This window comes from Pleurodeles waltl, chromosome 1_1 (assembly GCF_031143425.1).
Source record: "Pleurodeles waltl isolate 20211129_DDA chromosome 1_1, aPleWal1.hap1.20221129, whole genome shotgun sequence".
Classification (NCBI taxonomy): Eukaryota; Metazoa; Chordata; class Amphibia; order Caudata; family Salamandridae; genus Pleurodeles; species Pleurodeles waltl.
Genome location: NC_090436.1, coordinates 195,995,889 through 196,016,271, shown reverse-complemented (window position 1 = coordinate 196,016,271; position 20,383 = coordinate 195,995,889). Strand labels below are relative to the sequence as shown.

The following is a 20,383-nucleotide window of genomic DNA, read 5'->3' as shown; positions in this document are numbered from 1 at the left end:
ACTCCAAACCAGGTACTTGTGCTTGAAAGAGACTTTGTTTATATTCTAAAGACTTAAGACACTTTATATCACTTTTCAGTGATATCTCTACAATTTCACATTGCAACTTTATTCTTTTTGACCTACAATTATCCTGATAAATATTATATATTTTTCTAAACACTGTGTGGTGTATTTTTGTGGTGTTATATGGTGGTATTGTATGATTTATTGCACAAATACTTTACACATTGCCTTCTAAGTTAAGCCTGACTGCTCGTGCCAAGCTACCAGAGGGTGGGCACAGGATAATCTTGGATTGTGTGTGACTTGCCCCGACTAGAGTGAGGGCTTTTGCTTGGACAGGGGGTAACCTGACTGCCAACCAAAACCGCATTTCTAACAGTCCCCCACAGATCCACCTCCCTCAACTTACAGACAATATTTGCGGTATTAAACAAGATCTCTCCAACAACCCCGAAGTAGTTGCCTTGCTAGATGCTGAGAAGGCTTTCGAATCCTTAGAGTGGCCCTTCTTGAAAGTGACGCTCTCGAAACTAGGTCTCCCCTGCTGTTTTATCTCACTGATAATGCTCCTTTAATCCCACCAAATGGCATGGCTCAGGGTGAACAACTCAGTTACTGATGCCTTTCCCATCACCAGAGGTACAAGACAAGGCTGCCCTCTCTTCCCTCCTCTTTTTATTGTTGCTATGGGCCTCCTAGTCCATCACTTTCAGGAGCAGCATCTGCACCGAGGCCTCCAACTTACCTGGGGCCCTCTTTAGTTCCATGTATGTGGATAACATATTGCTTTTGTCAGCCACCCTGCATACAACCTCCAGTCCTTAATCTGTGAAATCTCACGTTTTGGTGGACTTTCAGAACTTCACATTAACTGGGCCAAGACTGAACTCTTTCCCCTGACTGACAGTGCTCAACCTGTTGATGCTGAATACCCCTTAACCCGGAACACGAATTCCACTAAATATGTGGCGTACACCTACACAGGGACAAGGAACAGATATTTTTACTTAATTATGAGCCCACGATTGCTAAACTTTCAACACAAGTAGAGCCGTGGATTAAACTCCCACTCTCCATGGCCGGACGAGTGGCAGTACAAATGGTCCTCCTCCCTTGGTTTTTATACCATTTTCTTAACATCCCCATTCCATTTACACAGCAATTTTTTACAACAGTCCGAAGTCTCCTGACTCATATGGGCAGGTCATAAACTCTGTATTCACTGGGACAAATTGATCCTCCCTTATGAACGTGGTGGGTTTGGTGTCCCTGGCTTCCAGGACACTGTATTATCTTACAGCCCAATGCCAATGTGCACACCACTGGTACCACCAAGATGCCAGGGTCCTTTAACTTAAACCAGAGAGGGACCAGCTCGGAGACGTCCCAATTCAAGTCAGGGCTACCGACAGGTATCCCCATGGACCCCACCGACATACAGACTATATCCACTTCCTGCTGGTCCTAGCGGAAACTCTGTTCTACACTGGGAAGGGGTATTCTCTAGTCACCTGCCTTGCCCCTGACTGATAACACCTGGCTCCCCCTCACACCCGAAACGCTCATCAAATGCACTCTCCAATGTTATGACATACATACCATAATAATAGATGTATTCCCTGACAAACAAGTCTTGGCACACACGGATGACACTCACTTTTGTAACGCCTCCTTCATGGACTACTTTGTCCTGTGGCAACTACACAAGGCTCTCCGTTCCCATATCCTCACAAACCCCCTACCCCGATGGCTTCCTTCCCTTACCTTAGTATATCAGACATAGATGGCAGTTGCCTAGTTTCTAGGCTATATCATACTTGCTTTGCCCTTAAACCTGACTCCATTCAACATGTTTAGGAAGCCTGGAAACAGACTTAGGCTATTCCTTAACTGACAAGGTGTGGGCTTACTGTTGCTCCCAAACAAAGCTTGTTTCAGTCAATCATAAACACAAGATTCTGCATTTTAAATTTCTACATCACGCATACCTAGCCCCAAAGGATCTTGCATGCTTCGACCCAGCATGCTCGTCCCAATGCCCCAAATGCCAAGCCCTGGATGCAGACTTTTGCGCACTCTACATGGTTGTGCCCATCCCTGGGCGTTATTGGACTGCTATTCTTTTCCACACTCTCCACCATGATAGGTACTATGGTCACACCAGACCCCTTGGTGGTGCTACCGGGATACACACATGATATTCCCAGATCTGTCTGCAGATTTGCCTCTATTGCAGTTCGGTTGACCAAGTGGGAACTAGCACTACATTGGGCCAGCAGACACTCTCCCTCAGTCCCCGCCTGGCTAAAGCACAAGTCTCAATGCGTTAAGTTTAGTGAGGACCATGCGCAGTTACAGCCACATACCTCTAGACCCAAGGATATTTGGCATCCTCTTCAAGATCACTTACTTACCTTGGAATCAGAGGACTCAGATTAACCAATACACTCTAGTCACGTCATATATACTTATTAGCATGGCTCTGAGACAATATACAATATATCATGAACACCCCATGCCATCAATTTATTTATGATTTTATTATACTTCTGAATAACAAATCCTTTTTGTTTTCCATCTATTCATAAGGTCGACGTGCTAGGTATCATGTGGATAATTCATGTACCTATATGTCCGGTTCCTTTTTTCTTTTTCTGTTTGTTCATATTTTCTGCAAAACCTTAATAAACACAATGTAATGCCTCTTAACCTGGAATAGGTGTTAATGTACACCAGCCCAGCCTTGGCCAACCACTAGTACTGTAGCACACTACAGAAATTTATGGAGGCAGGGATTTGGGGGAATTAAAATAGCAGTCTGTAGGAACTAATGATAAATTAATTAACTTAGTTCAACATTTTAAAAACGTGTGTGTGTGTGAATATGGCATATAATTATTTTAATTCTTCTTATTTTTTTAAAAAGAATAATAAACACAATTTATACAAAAAATTAAATTAAGGCTTTTGAAAAAAAATTATTCGTTTCTAAATTAATTAATATTAATAAATAAAAAACTATTAACAAAGTTGCATAAATATTGAATAGAGCTAAGTTGTTAGTATGCTACTGTATTTATAATATTTTATTATTTAATACTCGTTTAATTTGAAGCAGTGACGTGGATTTTTTAAGATCATTAGCTTAATGTTTTATGGAAGATGTTTGAGCCCATAGAAAGTCTCTAAAGGATCAAAAAGAGGAGCAAGATCCAGGCAAAGCCAATTTATGACAAGCTGGCAATGTGCGACAATTCCCTTTTTCTCCGTGTCCAGTGAAAGTTAGTGCTTTCATAGAATATATCGAAGCACAGGATTCGGATTCCGCAACTAAAATACCTGAGCTTTATTTAGAAAATTAGCTATTAAAGAGTAATGGGGATATAAATTAGTGCACGTGGAAGAATTGATGATCAGACAAGATCGGTCACCCTGCCCTTTAGAAAATAGCTTCTAAATGCAGAAAGGTATTTATGCAAATTCAGGTAACTGTAATGTGCGAGATTACTTCAATCACTTCAGAGACCAAGCATGCACAGTGCTACCATTAAGGCTTGTATTACGTTTTATATATGTCCATGAAGCCCACCTAATTGAAACCAAGTTCCTGAAAAAGAAAGTCATTTCAATCAGAGATTACACATCAGGCTCACTTTGGTCTAATCTACAGTATCAGACTAGATACCACTGTCTAAGAAAAAAGATCAATAAGAGGACATAGCATGCTCAGCCAGTGAGAATGAGTGAGGTAAAAGCGTACCCCTGCCATCTATGGCCATATTACCCATAATAACCTAAGGTCATAATGGACATTTGTTTTTGTTTTGTGCCCTCCTGTGGCACTTGGGTGTTACTTGTACACCCTTTGTACAATATGAATAATATGGATCATTCCCCCATTATTCCTGGGGGTGTGGTCTCATGCAAATGAGGGGACACCTTTGCCCCTGCATCCGCATTGTATTACAGACATGGGCTCAAGGGCAAATAAGCCATATGCAGATATGCTTACTGAGCTGCACATATACGGTCTCTTAAAGTGCTCACTGATGCTTTCCATTGGGATGGGGGCATGTGGTCCTATGGCCCGCCTATGCAGGACTTTCCTCACAGCTGAGCGCTCATGCACACAGTGCATCTGCCTGCTAGCTCAGTTGTCACTCAATCGCAGTCCCCGGTTGCAAATGCGAAAACTTAAGAAAACCCATAACTCTTTGGAAGTTTAGAAACCTCAATGCTCAAGATTCAGCCCTTGCACCACAAGCAAACACGAATAATAAATCAAAAACTGGTGACCCGGCATAAAAACATCTCTAACAGGTTACAAAGTGTCTCAAATACCCGAACTTCCAATCGGATGGCAAAGAATCACAATTTTGCCATTCTCACCGATGCCATCAAGACATTTTGTAAGGAATTGCATCAGGAAAACATCCAGCAAAGATGTAGGGAGAGCCACATATCATTCCGCATTGATGGGTTAACTCGGCCATCAATCTCCTAGTACATGCCACAACAAACTTGTCTCACCGCACTGTTAGTTTACAAGTTGAAATAGGGCACTAAAGCATGGATGTGGCAATAGGACTCATACATATCACCAACACCGTAGAGACAATGCAAACAACTAACATTGCATGTGGCATACCTGTTAGAGTGGGGAAAAGTGAGGACCAATCTAGCATCAGCACAGTGACAGACATTTAAAGTTTGTATTGAAGCAGGAGTCGCAGTAGTGCTGGTGAAATTGCTGCAGGGAAAATATTAGCTTGCAACAAACAACAGCCTTATAAAGCAAGAACTATGAAATCCTTTCATTACAAAACAATTGCATATTATTTTGTTTGTTAAAAAACTGTTCGAACATAGAAGCACCTTTTCAGATATGCATTATGTTACTTGAAAATAAAGGTATATTTAATTACGCAACCTGACAATGCCTATTTTAATTGTGCTGGACTTTTTAGTTTATGCAGGGTCATCCCCAATCTTTTTGCCTCCTGCCTCCTATTTTTTCTGACCTGTTTCTGTTGGCTGTTGAAGTCTGAGCACTTTACCACTGCTAAACAGTTCTAAAGTGCATATGCTCTCTGTGTAAATTGTATTGTTAATTGGTTTATCCATGATTGGCATATTTGATTTACTAGTAAGTCCCTAGTAAAGTGCACTAAAGGTGCCAGGGCCTGTAAATCAAATGCTACTAGTGGGCCTGCAGCACTGGTTGTGCCACCTACATAAGTAGCTCTGTAATCATTTCTCAGACCTGCCACTGAAGTGTCTGTGTGTGCAGTTTTAACTGTAAATTCAACTTGGCAAGTGTACTCACTTCCCAGGCCTAACCCTTCCTTTTTCTTACATGTAAGGCACCCTTAAGGTAGGCCCTGGGTAGGAGTCACCGGCCAGGGTGCAGTGTATGGTTAAGGTAGGACATATAGTAATGTGTTTTATGTGTCCTGACAGTGAAATATTGCTAACTTCGTTTTTCACTGTTGCAAGGCCTGTCCCTCTCATAGGTAAAAATGGGGGCTACCTTTAAATCTGATTAAAGTGTAGATTCCATTTGGGAGCGGATAGATATGTGGAGTTTGGGGTCACTGAGCTCACCATTTAAAAATACATCTTTTAGTAAAGTTGATTTTATGATTGTGTGTTTGAAAATGCCACTTTTAGAAAGTGAGCATTTTCTTGCTTATACCATTTCCGTGACTCTGCCTGTTTGTGGATTCCCTGTCTGGGTCAGTTTGACAGTTGGGCTGGTTGCACCTCACACTAGACAGTGACACAAAGGGAGCTGGGGTGTAGTTTGCATTTCCTGATGAGCCATCTGTGCTAGGAGGGAGGGGAAGAGTGGTCACTCACACCTGCCTGCCCTCACACAATGCAGTCTCCAATCCCCTGGTGAGTGTCTGGGGCCTGGCCTGGGCAAAGCAGGATTTCACAATCAAGAGAGACTTTTCTTTGAAGTAGGCTTACTTCAAATGAGAAAATGGGTATATGAAGGGCACCCAAAACCACAGACTTTAGAACACTTCTGAAAACCAAGAGGAACCTCTGACTGGGGAAGAGCTGAAGAGCTGAGGAAGAAGAGCTGCCCTGCCTCTGAATGTGCTTTGTGGAGCTATCCTGCAGTTGCTGCTTCTGCCTGTGCTAGAGGACAAAGACTGGACTTTGTGTGCCTTCCATCTTGTGAAGAACTGTCCAAGGGCTTGATTTAGAGCTTGCCTCCTGTTGTTTGAAGTCGTCTCAGGGACAGCTACTCTACTCTGCCAAGTGGTGCCCATCCAGTTCCTGGCACCCTGAAAGGAGAAGCTGGCAGCCTAAGAGTGAGGAATCCACGCACCGACCGTCGTGCGGGGGAAAAATCGACACAACTTCGATCTGCGGCTGAAAAATCGATGCGCTGCTGGCTTCGCAGCTGAAAATCGATGCTCACCTGCAATGCGACCCGAAGATCGGCGCCCGGGGCTGGAGAAACAACGCACAGCATTGCTGATGGAGGCTGGTGAGATCGCAACCCGCGCTGCGTGGTTTTCAGATCATCATGCGGCTGGATTTCTTACGCAAACACCACTGGGCGTATAAAAACGATGCAAGGCCTGCCCGGACCCGAGAATGCTGACCAGATCGATGCATCGCTCTCCTGTGGAGAGAAGAAACAACGCACGCCGACCCAACGAAAGGAGAAACGACGCAAGGTCTCGCTCATGAGTGATATCGACGCATCGCAAGCCCTTTTTAACACACACTCACCCATGCAGGGTTATTTTTGATGCGCCCAAGGTACATTTTCACGCTAACAGCATAAGTGTGTGTTTAAAATTACATGAAGACTCCTTTTGAATTTTTAGTGCTAACTTGACTTGTGTATTGTGGATTTTTGTCGTTTTGGTCTTGTTTTGTTCAGATAAATATTCTCTATTTTTCTAAACCTGTGGTGTGTCATTTTGTATTGTTTTCATTAATTTACAGTGTGTGTGGGTACAAATACTTTACACCTAGCACTCTGAAGTTACGCCTACTGCTCGTGCCAAGCTACCAAGGGGGTAAGCAGGGGTTAGCTGAGGGTGATTCTCTTATACCCTGACTAGAGTGAGGGTCCTTGCTTGGACAGGGGGTAACATGACTGCCAACCAAAGACCCCACATCTAACAAATTCTTTATGTAATATTGAATGAATGTACATACTTACAGTGAAATCTAATGACTGGTTATATTAGCACATATTGATTGCCGTTCTGAAGCTTGAGTTTCCTCATGTGTGGGAGGTGGGAGGAATATTTCTTCTTTCTCATCTGAGTCAGATTCTGACACAGTTACAGTGAATCCTTGTTGCAATGTTGTACAGAATAGCACATGTTCCTAGAATTGTGCATCTTTTCTCTGGAGAATATTGTAGAGTACTCCTATTCAGAAATCTAATGCTTCTTGTTAGTAATCCAAAAGTGTGTTCTATGCCGCCTCTAGTTCTATATTGTGCCACACTGTAACTATGTTCACTGGGAGTAGTGGAGGATAGATATGGTGCCATTATCCATGGCTGTAAGCTATCCCCACTATCATCTACAAACAGACAAAACATCTTTAGCTATGGGATTAAATTGGCATTTAAGCTCTGTGTTGTATTATTCTATGTGTATTTACCCAATAAATATCCATTTTACAAATCTCCTCTTTGTAGACTTTGTTAAATTCCACTATGTTGGAATATGAAAGAGCCGCGGGTGCTCCCTGGAAATCTGGTAACAATATCTGTTAGCACATTTTTGTCACCATTCACCATTCCGATGTTAGAGTATTTTTCCAATTCCTGAATAAATTCTCAATGTCAAATGGTGGCCATAGTGACACGTGTACCATCTATACATCCAGTGACATAGGGGAATGTTTGCTATCCTGTGAAATTCTGTTTTGCTGGTGTGCAATTAGTGTGCATTTCTGAGAAATATATAATGCTCTGAATGGGCTTTAACAGTACATCTTGAAATGCATGAAAAAAATGAGAAAGGGCATTCTTTGACACATCAGCCTGTGCTGCAATCACACCTTAGTAGCAACCAGAGGCTAAGAGATGCAAACTACTTAAAACCCACACATGCATTGGGATGGACTTATTGAAAAAAGTGTGTCTCTCAAGCTGGGGCTGTAAATCTGCTATAAGCTCCAGAATAACAGTGCTACTTAGCTTGTACTTTGTATATATCTTTTCCTCAACTTGGTCAAAAAGTGTAATCCTCTGGCAACAACATGTATCTAGTTGCGTGAGACTGGGGCAAAGTCATTAGCTGTGGTGGGCATAACTGACATAATTCTCTCTAGCGTAATTACTCGTAAGCATGCGTAATTGTGTGAGAATAGTAATCTAGTATTAGGCATTATTTTCTTGGTGCAGAATGCACTCTCAAGCTCAGAGGATGCTATTCATGCTAAAGCAAATAGCACTAAATGCTACGGGACCGGATCACCCGTACAGTAACTCACTCTCTTTTAGTTCATTATTATCATGTGGTAGGATTTTTGTCCCAATTTACTCTTAATTACCCAAGCTGGCATAATTCTATAAATTTGGTAATTTTGCATCACAAGAGTAATGTGTAATTACTGAAATTACTCTGATTACTCTGGTATAATAAAATAAAAACCCAGGTCCAGTTAGAAGTTAAGGCCCACTGGGATGGAGCACAGGTCACATGTATGAGGTTGAATTGGGCCCGGTCTCTTCTTAATTTCGGACTTAGAATATTTTCCAAAAAAAAGTCCAGTAGAAGTTAGACTTTAATGAGGCATGGCAGCAGGCTGTGTCCGAGACGGCGTTGTCGGGGAGCTGCTGGATGCGGTCTCTGTGAAGTTGTGGATGATGGAGGGAAAAAGCTCCAAGTGGTAGAAGCTGGATTTCCAGGGTTTGGAGGTTGTTGATGTTGATGGGGAGCCTGTCACTGTCGAGCACAGAGAAGATTATTACCTTCGGACATCTTTTCTAGTAGCATTTAACTTACAATCCTGGAGTACATGTAGTACCATATGCTAGGGACTTACAATTAAATTAAATATGCCAAACAGGTGTAAACCAATTGTGCTATGCTTTAGGGAGATGGCACTAGCACTTTAACACTGGTTAGCAGTGGTAAACTGCAGAGTCATAATGCCAACAAAACAAATTCAGAAAACAGGAGGGGTGAAGGCAAAATCTTTTGGGGAAGACCTCACCACGGATGCCAGGTTCCACAGGCGTATTACTAGTCACACAGCACCGCACAAGCAGCTTTCCTGAAAACAAGGAGAGCCTGGTTAGTGAGTTTAATACTGAAAGGCAAATGTGATGAAAATACACATGCTTACTAAAGACTGAACAACTTGGTCAGTTAGGTGCAATTGAGAGTAGAAGTCATACGAACTCAAGGTGCTGCTGCACTATTTTGAGAAGATTATTTCCTATGATACCTTCTCAACATTGCTTTTTGCCACACAAGGTACTGCCAGGAATAGAAAGGGAGAGTAAGGAGAATGTATTTTAGGTTCCCATTGTAACAATAAACTGTTCTGTGCTCCTAGATATTGCAGAATAAAATCCACCACACACCAGCCTCCAATACTGAGCAAGACCATTTCTCATCAAGGTGTCCTCCTATAAAGCAGGAATGAGATTGGCATTGTGCCACTCTTAGAGAGGTAAAGACTTACCACTAGTTCTCAAAACTTGCCAGTAGTTCTTACCACTAGTTATTTCCATGTTTCTTCTATTTGAGTTCCTCCCAAGCACTTGCAATTGCAACATATCACACAGAAAAGCAGTGAAGTCAGCATTCAGTGAGTCTCCTATGAGATGTAATTCAAAATGCAGTCTCTCTCTCTCTCTTTATTGCTCCAACCCCCATGTCCCGTGTAGGCTATTGCCAGTCCATTGTGTATCGGCTCCTGCACTGAGCTTTCAGTTATTGGGAGATTGCAGCTTAATGTTCATCTGCAGAATCCCTGGACTCCAGATTAGTGCAATTTGGTTTTAACACCTGGGGGGTGGGAGCACACTGCCTCTTATCCCAGTTCACCCCATTGCATCCTGGTAAATGCAGGTGGCTTACTTCACAGTTGCTGCAGTTTTTTACCAAAGTTGCTGCAGGTAGTGCTGTTATCTCTAGACATGTTTTTCTGGATTTAGCCCTTCATCAGTAGAGAGCAGAAGTAGTAGAGACCAGAGAAAGGTCACCTTGGGTTGCTGGCATGCTGCTCAAGTCTTCAAAGGTCACAGTACCACTCCACCTGCACACAGGTGTATCCCAGGTAAGCTCATCAGCTCATTGGCCCACGAGAGCAGATGAGATAATGAACTGACGAGCTCTGGCTGATGCACCTGAGCCTACTGAGTGGTACAGAGACCTGAGGAGACTTTGGGCAGCATTTCCAGCACCCCCAGAGAATGTGTTGCTCTCTACTGAAGGGCAACTATCCTGAAATACATGTCTAGAGATACACAGCACTGGTTGTACCAACAAGGGTGAAAAACTAAAGACTGTCACTGAAGAAAATGTTATATGCACTGCGTTGACCAAGATGCACTGGGGCAAACTGAGTGCTGGAATGTGAGGCAGTGTGCCATCATCCTGTTTTTGTTTGAAAAGGCTCCCTAGAGCTAATGAGCTGACGAGCTCTGGTTGATGCACCTGCGCCTACTGAGTAGTACAGAGACCTAAGGATATTTTGGGCAGCATTTCCAGCACCCCCAGAGAATCGGTTGCTCTCTCCAGAAGAAAGACAACTATCCTGAAACACGTGTCTAAAGATACCCAGCACTGTCTGCACCAACAAGGGTGAAAAACTAAAGAATGTCATTGAAGTGTTATTAAGCACTGCGTTGACCAGGATGCATTGGGGTGAACTGAGTGCTGGGATGTGAGACACTGTGCTGCCATCCTCTTTTTGGTTTTAGCAACTGCAGGACCACACCGGAGTCTGAGTTTGCTTCTGTAGAAATACTGTGGGACCAGCTGGTTGGCTGGAAACTGTTTTATGTTACCACTGAGGAGGTCCCTCTGAGAACCCCCATAACAACAAAGGAGTCAGGGTACGCCTACCTTGCCCCCTTACATAATATGCAAATCATCCATAGCATGGGGTATGGTGTGAAGGTCCCAGTCAGACGAAATAAGCAATAATGTAAAGATCAACATGTCATGGGAGCTACCCAGAAGTTAGCACACAGTGCAGCCTACTCCTTGTGAGCTCAGTAGCATGGAGAGCAAATAGTTATGTCCAAAAATAGAGAACAGTAAACAAAAAGAGCAACCGCCCCCTCCCTCCCCATTTTGCAGCACTTACCCCTACCGACCCACCTGCAGTTATTCTGAAAACAACATATTAGCACGGTAGCCCTCTTCTAGTGCATCGGGATCCAGGCTCATCTCCGTTGGTCATTACCCAGATATGGGTATCAGTAATATGAACTCGATTTCTAATTATCACCTCATTGGGGACCCAAAAAAGACCAGGTACACCTCTTGTGGAACCACTAGTCGGTATCACTCCCACTCTTGCTCCCCTGGAAGTCAGCCAGTACTGTTTCCCATGCTTGTGCAAACTCCATGGGTCTCTTACCCTGGTGCACCTCATGAAATCAAGTCATCTCCTCCCACATTGCCTATCGCAATACAGCTGCTCTTGAGCTCTCTAATTAGGTGGAAGCAGCTGAGGCGATGTGGAGCTGTAGTGCTGTTGTCAAAGCTGGTGTCAATGAGGGATGTGAGGAGCTGGCACTGGAGAAAGCATTGCACAGTAGCGGTTCCGAAGGTGATGTGCCAGCCCAAGATGTGGCGATGTGAGTCTGTTGCATAGGTTCTGACTCATGCAGTAGTGGCAATGCACGAGTTCTGATCCACGCAGCAGTGGAGATGCGTCCATTCCACTCTTGCAGCAGGTGCTGAGTTGAGTTGGTTCTGCTGCAGCAAACACCGTAGGCCCTCAGCCAGGGATCAAGGACTTGGGTGACACTACACGGCAGGGCAGGTATCACAGATGGTAGAGAACAGGAACAGGGTGGTTGGAAAAATGTTATGTTCCTGAGACTGCAGTTCAGGAGGCTAGCCAGCTAGCCCTTGGAGTCACTCTCAGTTCAAGTGATGCATGTCCAATCCTCAACTAGGCAGGGGAAGGGCAGGCAGCAGTGCAGCTTAGCAACACAGGAGTCAAGCAAAGCAGCAGTCCAGCAAAGTGGCAGTCATTCAGCAGCAAAGTAATCCTTTTTCCTAGCAGTTAATTCACATATCCAGAAGTTTACTGAGTTGGTGGTGTCAGATGTCCAGTACTTATATCCAGTCGGCTTTTGAAATGGGGGAGACTTCAAAGTAAGGTTGTTGAAGTGCATAGAGGTCCTGCCCTTCCTGCCCTGGCTCCAAACTCACTACAGGGGGTTATGCATCCCTTTGTTGAGGAACAGGACACAGCCTATTCAGGTGTAAGTGAGGCTGTGCCCAGCTCCTCCCTTTCATCCTCCCAGGAAGGCCCATCAAGTCACACCTAAGCTACCATTTTGTGTGGCTTTCTAGAGAGAATACACAAAGCCCAGCTGTCACCTACACAAGGCAAGTGACAGAGACGAGTAGCAGGCATCAAATGTCTAAGGTCAGAAAATGGCAACTTTCTAAATGTGGCATTTTCAGAATTGCAATTTAAAATCAAACTTCACCATGTGATTCCAGAGACACCATACTAGAATGGTTTATTTCTTCCAGATTGCAAATTACACTCATAAGATGTAATATGGCAATTGTCATATGGGAGAGCTAGGCCATAGTAAAAAATGACTCTGGGAGTTTCTCACTACCAGGACATGTAAAACCTAAATGTATATGTCTTGCCTTCTAAATACATTACATCCTGCAATTTGGGTTGTCCAGGGCCTAACTTAGGGGTGAATTACATGTGTAAAAAGGGAAGGTTTGGGCATAGCAAAAGGGGTATTTTGCCTGGGTGACATGGCCGTGTAAAACTGAACACACAGACTCCGCAATGGCAGGCCTGAGACATGGTTAAAGGGGCACTTAAGTGGGTGACACTATCAGTGCTGCAGGCCCATAAGTACCATTTAACTAAAATGCCGTGTGAACATGTAGTACCACTTTACTAGGCAATTATAAGTAAATTAAGTGTGCCAACTGGGTATAAGCCAATATTATCATATTTAGGGGAAAGAGAGCACAAGCACTTTAGCAATGGTTAACAGTGGTAAAGTCCACAGAGTCCTAATACCAGCAAAAACAAGGTAAAAAAATGGGTGAAGTAGGCAAACAATTCAGAGGAAGACCACCCTAAGCCTGTCAGCTGTCAGCCTGTCAGCTATAACACTGACACTGAGTATTGGTAGAGGTGCACTTTCTATAAAAAATGCATTTTTTGATTTGTCTATAACTTTTGACTCCAAGACAGATTTGCAACAAAATTGTCAATCATTCAACATTGTATTGGTAAGGTCTCACAAACCAATTGATGTAAAAAATACGTGGAGGGAAAAAAGTTAAAAGGACAGTAGCTGGATAGATTTGTGCAAAAAGTGGCATTATTGTATACCTTATATAGAGAGTGTGCTTGAAATGGTTTGAACGGGTCCATGGGGGAGGGGGAGTACCATTGGAGGTGCCTGACTTCAGGGAAGTGCTGGTTGCACCGACTCTCTTGGGAAAGCCCCAGAAACTTAAAAAAAAGGGGTTTCTGTGATAAAATTGCAATTTTAATTAAAATTACAAACTTGCAGTCATTGTTTTGTTAACAATGAAAAAGGTGCCATTGTTGGCTGAAAATCACAACTTCCATTAAAATTGCTAATTTTCATGAAAAACCTCAAGTGAATATACGAGAAAATAGAAGAAAATAATTTTCCCATTAAAATAAATTACGAAAAGAATTCTGCTGCGACATGTAGCCAGGGTTCACTACTTGTGTTGGCAGGTGCTGGTTGGAACCCCACAGTGGGTTGGTCACAGGGCCCAAAACCAACCCACACTGCTCACAGCCAAAGCCATGCAACCACAGTTGCGCGTTCATTGCAGATTGTACCAAAAAACATGCAATGTTCCCAACCGCTGCAATACATGGCTAAAGGCCGTGTGTGCAGCTGGAGTAGGCCACTCATAGCAGATTTGGCACTGGGCCTGGGCGAAGGCCATTGACAGCACATCGTGGCAGCCCACGCCAGATTGGTCACTTAGCCATCCTTTTCGCGCATGACCAAAGGCTGTTTGAAGAGAGGGTTGAACGCTCACAGCAAGTGGTGTGCAAAGCCTGTCAACAGGCTGGGCCCTATGTCTGAACCCTGATGCACATAGGCGATGGCTGTGTGCAGCATGGGATGGCAGCTTACGCTGGGGCTGTTGCACAGCCTTCTGCATCAGGGGTTGATAAAAACATAAATTATAAAAAAAATCCCTAGAAATAAACTCAAAAAATATTTTTCTCAATGAGAAGGAAGGTGTGATTCCCAGGTGTGTTCATTTTACTCACATCAGTGGCGGCTTCTCAGCTATTCTTTTATTTTTTTAATTGTATTAACCTTCCTCCACCCCCACAGCGTGCCACTCCGCCCCCTGTGACCCCCACGAGCCACGACTAACTCACAATCCCTTAAAATTGGTTTAGCAGATGAAAATTCACGTTTAGCCATAAGCCAATAGTACACTAAAATAACAGTAAATAATTTTTTTGTTTGGGTTGCAGGTCTTAAGAAGCAGCTTGCTTACTGTGTTAAAAGAGGGAAAGGGGTTGTTAAGAAAACCTTTTGTGATGCCGAAACACAACCAACAGCACGGCACAAAAAGTGCTATGAACAGGATTGCCCACCCAGGTAAACACTGCATAACCCTCTGCATGCATTTATTGTTGTATTTATCACTTTACAAGAAGGAGTATTAGTTAGAAAAACTTCGGATTTTGAACAATATCAGCACGCAAAGTATGAGATGTGCTTTGTGTACATTCGTTATTTGTTTCATTTGAATGATATAATTGTATTTCTTGGAAATATGCACTGCTAAGGGGTACGGCAACTGATTTACTTGTACGACATTGATTTTCACCTACTGATGGACGATACAATCAATAATAAAAGAAAATCATTAGCAGTGCATTGTACAATTTTGGTACACTGAAATATTTTGGTGGCACCGTAAATTTTGATGGGCTCTCAATAAAATATAAACTAATAAATGCTGAGGAGGAGTTTATAAGCGACCCAAGATGTAGACTAAATAAAATATATATTAAGTATAAAACATGTGTGGTTGCACAGTCATGTGAGGGGACTGAATGATGAGATTTCCCGCCATTATCTAAACAGCTTATGAGAGGAATGCCTATACATGAGAGACCAAAAAGCACTGGGTCATTTTTATTCTTATATGTATCACATATATCTTTATGAATGTGGGCATACTGTAGGTATCAAAGGAGCATGTGTTACATTCATGCACAAGTATAGAGGGGTGTGGTGGTACAAATATGTCAGTTATGAATGCATATTTCTTATGAGGACAGAGCATATCAGTATAACCACAACACTTAGGGGGTCATTCCGACCCCGGCGGGCGGCGGGCGCCGCCCGCCGGGCGGAAACCGCCCAAACACTGCCCCGCCGTCAAATGACCGCGGGGAGCATTCTAACTTTCCCGCTGGGCCGGCGGGCGATCTTCAAAAAGATCGCCCGCCGGCCCAGCGGGAAAGCCCCAGCAAAGATGAGCCGGCGGATTTGCTGGGGTGCGACGGGTGCAGTTGCACCCGTCGCGATTTTCAATGTCTGCCAAGCAGACACTGAAAATCTTAATGGGGCCCTGTTAGGGGGCCCCTGCACTGCCCATGCCAGTGGCATGGGCAGTGCAGGGGCCCCCAGGGGCCCCACGACACCCGTTCCCGCCAGACTCTTCCTGGAACAGGCTGGCGGGAAGGGGGTCGGAATCCCCATGGCGGCGCTTCTTGCAGCGCCGCCGTGGAGGATTCCTTTGGCCAGGGGAAAACCGGCGGGAAACCGCCGGTTTCCCTTTTCTGACCGCGGCTTTACCGCTGCGGTCAGAATTGGCCAGGAAGCACCGCCAGCCTGTTGGCAGTGCTTCCGTGGTCGTTGGCCCTGGCGGTCAATGACCGCCAGGGTCAGAATGACCCCCTTAATATGTTAGACATTTTACCTCGTACTTTTGCACCAGGCTTCACGATGCACTGATAGGTAGCTCACCAATCTATGTTTTGACTAGATAGACAAGTGCATGAGAGCACGCTGGTGAGATAACATACACATAGAAGCAACAGAACCGCAGGGCTGACAGTGTACAACTTGAGTAGGTTAGTAGTTTAGTGCTCAGTGTCAGTTATGAGTACATATTAGTTTTGAGGACAGGATGTTTACATATAACTATGCCACTTTCTATTTTTTAACCTTTTTACCTTGTTGTTCGCGACAGCTACACAACACACTAATAGGGAACACATTGGTTTATGTTTTGACCAGGTGGACGTGTACACAAAATCACATGTGTGAGAAAACATACACGAAGGAGCAATAGCCTCACAGGGTTGACAGTGTGTACCTGGGGTAGGTTAGCTGCCTAGTGCTCGATTTGAGTAGCACATCTAGGTGACCATACACTGTGATGCATAACAGCCCTCGGGGTTGTTTGAAAATGGACATGCCAAAGTGGTCCCACCATCGTCGGTGGGTGGACAGCAGCTACTTGGCCGGCATGGGTCCCTTGATAAAGTAAGTAATGGGGGTTCTGCTGACATTTGTAGAGATCGCAGTTGTTAGAGGCAAGGATGTATTGAGAGGAGCCATACTTTCCCTAAACTTGTAGTCAATGGGAAAGACCGTTAGTAGCAATAGCTAGTATTTCCAAGGTGGGTGCCGTACTTAGCCAGACACCCTGCTCAGGTGCGATTTGGAGAATTTGATACTACTGACCATGTTTAGAATAGCGTGTACCATGCATATGTGAGCAGTTTCCATGAGATGGGCAACGGACCCCATCTGATGTTCTGAACACTGAATTATAGCTAGTAAGGAACTCTTGCGAGAGAAGGTCCATGCTAATGTCTACATATTATTTGTACAGAGTGTGACTACCCAGGGGTTATAGAGATCATACAAAGACCAGGGTAAGGAGAGAATTTACGACTTCTTTGCTGTCTTTTAATTTGAACCACACCCATGTAATCACAAGTCTGTTGTGTGGTGCTTCTCGATATATTGGTGGTTGTGAATGGATTAAGGTGAGTGACACAATTAGTCCTGTGAGAATCAGACCACAAAGTATGTGTTTGGTTGGGAGGACTGTCTGCCCTCACCCCCCTGGATAGACATGACTTGTGATGATGTTGTTTTGTTTTTTAGAAAAAATCCTGGTTCATGAAATTAGGTGACAAGTAAGGTCAATGCATGATGTTACCTCAGCACAATCTAGTAACAAGCAGGAGTAACTCATGGTGTTAGGGTTTATGGGGATCTGAGTCCAGAGGAAGGCCACCGACCCTAAGTGGAGTTAGATGATTAGCCGAAGCTTGTTAACTGTGTTTTGAGATGATAAGACCCCGAGACCATCTTATTTGGTGTTTTTAATCCTAACTAGGAGACCCACAATAAACTAGTACGGATATTGATATTATAAGGTGGACTCCTTTGAGTATTTTGTGAAACCAAAAAAAAACATTGCTTACCCCCTGTTGTCAGTTACGCAGGGGATGTTGTAGCATGCACTATGATGAAGCATGCCACTATTAGTGGGTGAGGGCACTTTTATCCCATATATGGGCTCCAGTAGGGGTGGGTGATAAACTCTGCTCCGTCGGCAGAGTTCATGGAGTCTTAACACTTTGTGCTCCTCTTGGGGCGCAGACTTCAGCAAAAACTCTGCCATCGGCCCTATGGTAGAGTTTACTGGGGTTCATCCATTCATGCATTCTAGCAATGTGTAAAGCAAATTTTTTCAATATAAACAAAAAGCCAAGGAGTGCACACAGCCTAACCACTCTATAATCCACCTATCTCCATAGCTGCTCATGTTCCTTACCCAAAACAATGTAGGGTTCCTATGCCCTTGCCCACCAGGGCTTAATCCAAGTTACAGGCATATGATAATGAAGAACACAAACTGTGGGATCCTTCACTTGTTAACACTGTTTTTTGCTCCAGTGTCTATAAAACTCTGTATGTTTTCAGCAAAGATTGCTCTTCATCCCATGCTCCCTCACGATGTAAACAGAACTGAACCCTGTTGCCTCCGAGGCAGGGGGCAGAGCATAGGCTGTAAGTCCTCTCCAAGAGTGATGTCACGCTCTGCCCTCCCTCCTGTATCTTTGCCAGAGGTACAAAGCCTGGAGTTTGTAGCACTCACTTCTGACCCAGTACTTTCCAAATAATGAAACTGTTCCGTCGGTGTTCCTCCTGATAGCGGCACAAACGTCCTCAAGTGTTGTGCTTTATTTTGCCCCAGCCCACAACTGTGGGGGAGAGCAAGCCCATGGATGCAGGGGATGGGGAGATCATCTTCTCCTTCAGGTGAGTGACTGAGTGTGAACCTTTGCTGTTTGTGGGTGACTGGGGCGCTACCTCTTATTGGTTGTAATCTGTAAGGATACTGAGCTGAGGCTGCTCCTCCTGCTTGAGCCAAAACATGGCTATGAACTTCACATTCACAAGTAAGACTGACAGCTAAAAGTACAACCATTTATAGTTAACTGATGGCACTCAGACTAATGATTCTAGACAAGAACTGCAGTAGGCTTTGACATAAAATTAGGCTGGAGTGATTTATTATTGCGAAGCTTGAAAGGCTTTATGGTAGCTATGAAACCCACTCCTGATTGCCATCTACTGACAAATTAGCGAAACAGACATAACAAGAATCCTTATCGATTGAGTATGCAGTTACTCATGACGAATATTCCCTGGGGGCACATGAAGAAGCACGCGGCATCCATTTTCAACGTCGCTGTCTTTCGTGGTTTGTGCGCTCGGGGGTCACAATTTCCCCCATGACTGAGCCTCCCTCTGCACCCTACAGATTCCAAACAGACCACCTCCGTCCATGCTGATATCAAATAGTTGTAACAGACAGACAGAGCCAAAATAATTAAATCACCTGGCAGCCAATATCCCAGGGTTAAACTGGCGCAAACTCGGAGAATGATGGAGTAGGTTGAAATAAGGTGCAGAAAACCCATAATTTCAAATTCAGAAAACGCATCAAAATAATGTAAGACTGTTGATGTATTCTGGCATTAAGTGTGCTAGCGCAGGAGTCTTTAACAAAATTGCGCCAATGTTCACTAAGCGTACTTATTAATGGCTTATTAAAATGAAATGTTGAGCATATTCATATTTAAGGTCATGCATTATGTATTAGCTTTACTAATTGAAACCCTTAACTCAGTGTAGGTGTTAGCCTAGTTGCCTGGCCTCATGTCAAGCTGCATTTCCTCTGCTTAGAGAACTAAATTGTGCTTTTCCACTTTGCTGACCTAATGTGCAAAGTCATGCTCATGAGAACTGCCTGCTAGAAGATGCTGGTCCTGCAGAATGCAACAGTGTATATGTAGCATGTGCAAGACTGACTTTCTCAGGAGAAGAACAATGACCATACTGACTGGAGTATAAGCTTCAACAATATTGTTACCTGACAAGCCGGATGAATGAGAACAGTACAAGAGGAGCCAATCATTGACATGTGAACTGTGTACTAGAAGAAATGTAGATTTGATGTTTTAGTTTTATCGGACAAAGGTTGAACATGCAATCCCTTGACCAATAGGGACTTGGGAAGTAGTTTTAGGACATCTAACTTAGCGGGACTACACTGAGAAGAAGACAGCATTTGCCATTCGCCATTGCCAGTGCGCATTTGCCTTTTGCCCAAGCCCATTTCTTGCTCATTTTCTGTCTTGAAAAGAGACATGCTTAACTTTAATGCTTAAAGACTTTACCTTTTCTGAACTTTGATGCTGAATCCTGATGCCTTGCTGACCAAACTGATGTCCTGAGGACAAAGACTGACACTGCTTGCTGATCCATACTGAGGATAGTATATTATTAATTGTAATGATGTTTGCTATGTCTATTTGCTTTTGTTTCTACGTACCAACCGCTCTATTTTGATAGAGTCAGAGAGAAATGTTTTTCCAAATTTGTGTTGACTAAATTGTTTTGCATGAAGCCCAACATGCTAATTCTAATCTGATGTTACTTAGGGAGCTCACTGATGAAGTTCGCTATATGGAATAACATTTGAGGTCTTTTCTTTGCTGAAACTAAATGTATGTGATATTGTTTGCGCCGTTATTCTTGCTATTAATTTGCACTGTAATATTGGAAAGTGTAGTAGCTCAAGCCTTGATTAGATTGCGTGTCTTTTGCCGC

General features: G+C 43.7%; 1 protein-coding gene across 3 annotated transcripts in view; it reads left to right on the top strand.

The window, feature by feature from the left end:
• Positions 1 to 20,383, top strand: part of ADAMTS12 (ADAM metallopeptidase with thrombospondin type 1 motif 12) — a 3,732,731-nt gene that overhangs the window by 2,943,830 nt on the left and 768,518 nt on the right. For all 3 annotated transcript variants that reach the window (XM_069220543.1, XM_069220552.1, XM_069220534.1), the window contains one exon: positions 14,704 to 14,830. In XM_069220543.1, coding sequence (XP_069076644.1) covers positions 14,704 to 14,830 — 127 coding nt within the window. The remainder of the gene's footprint in view (positions 1 to 14,703; positions 14,831 to 20,383) is intronic.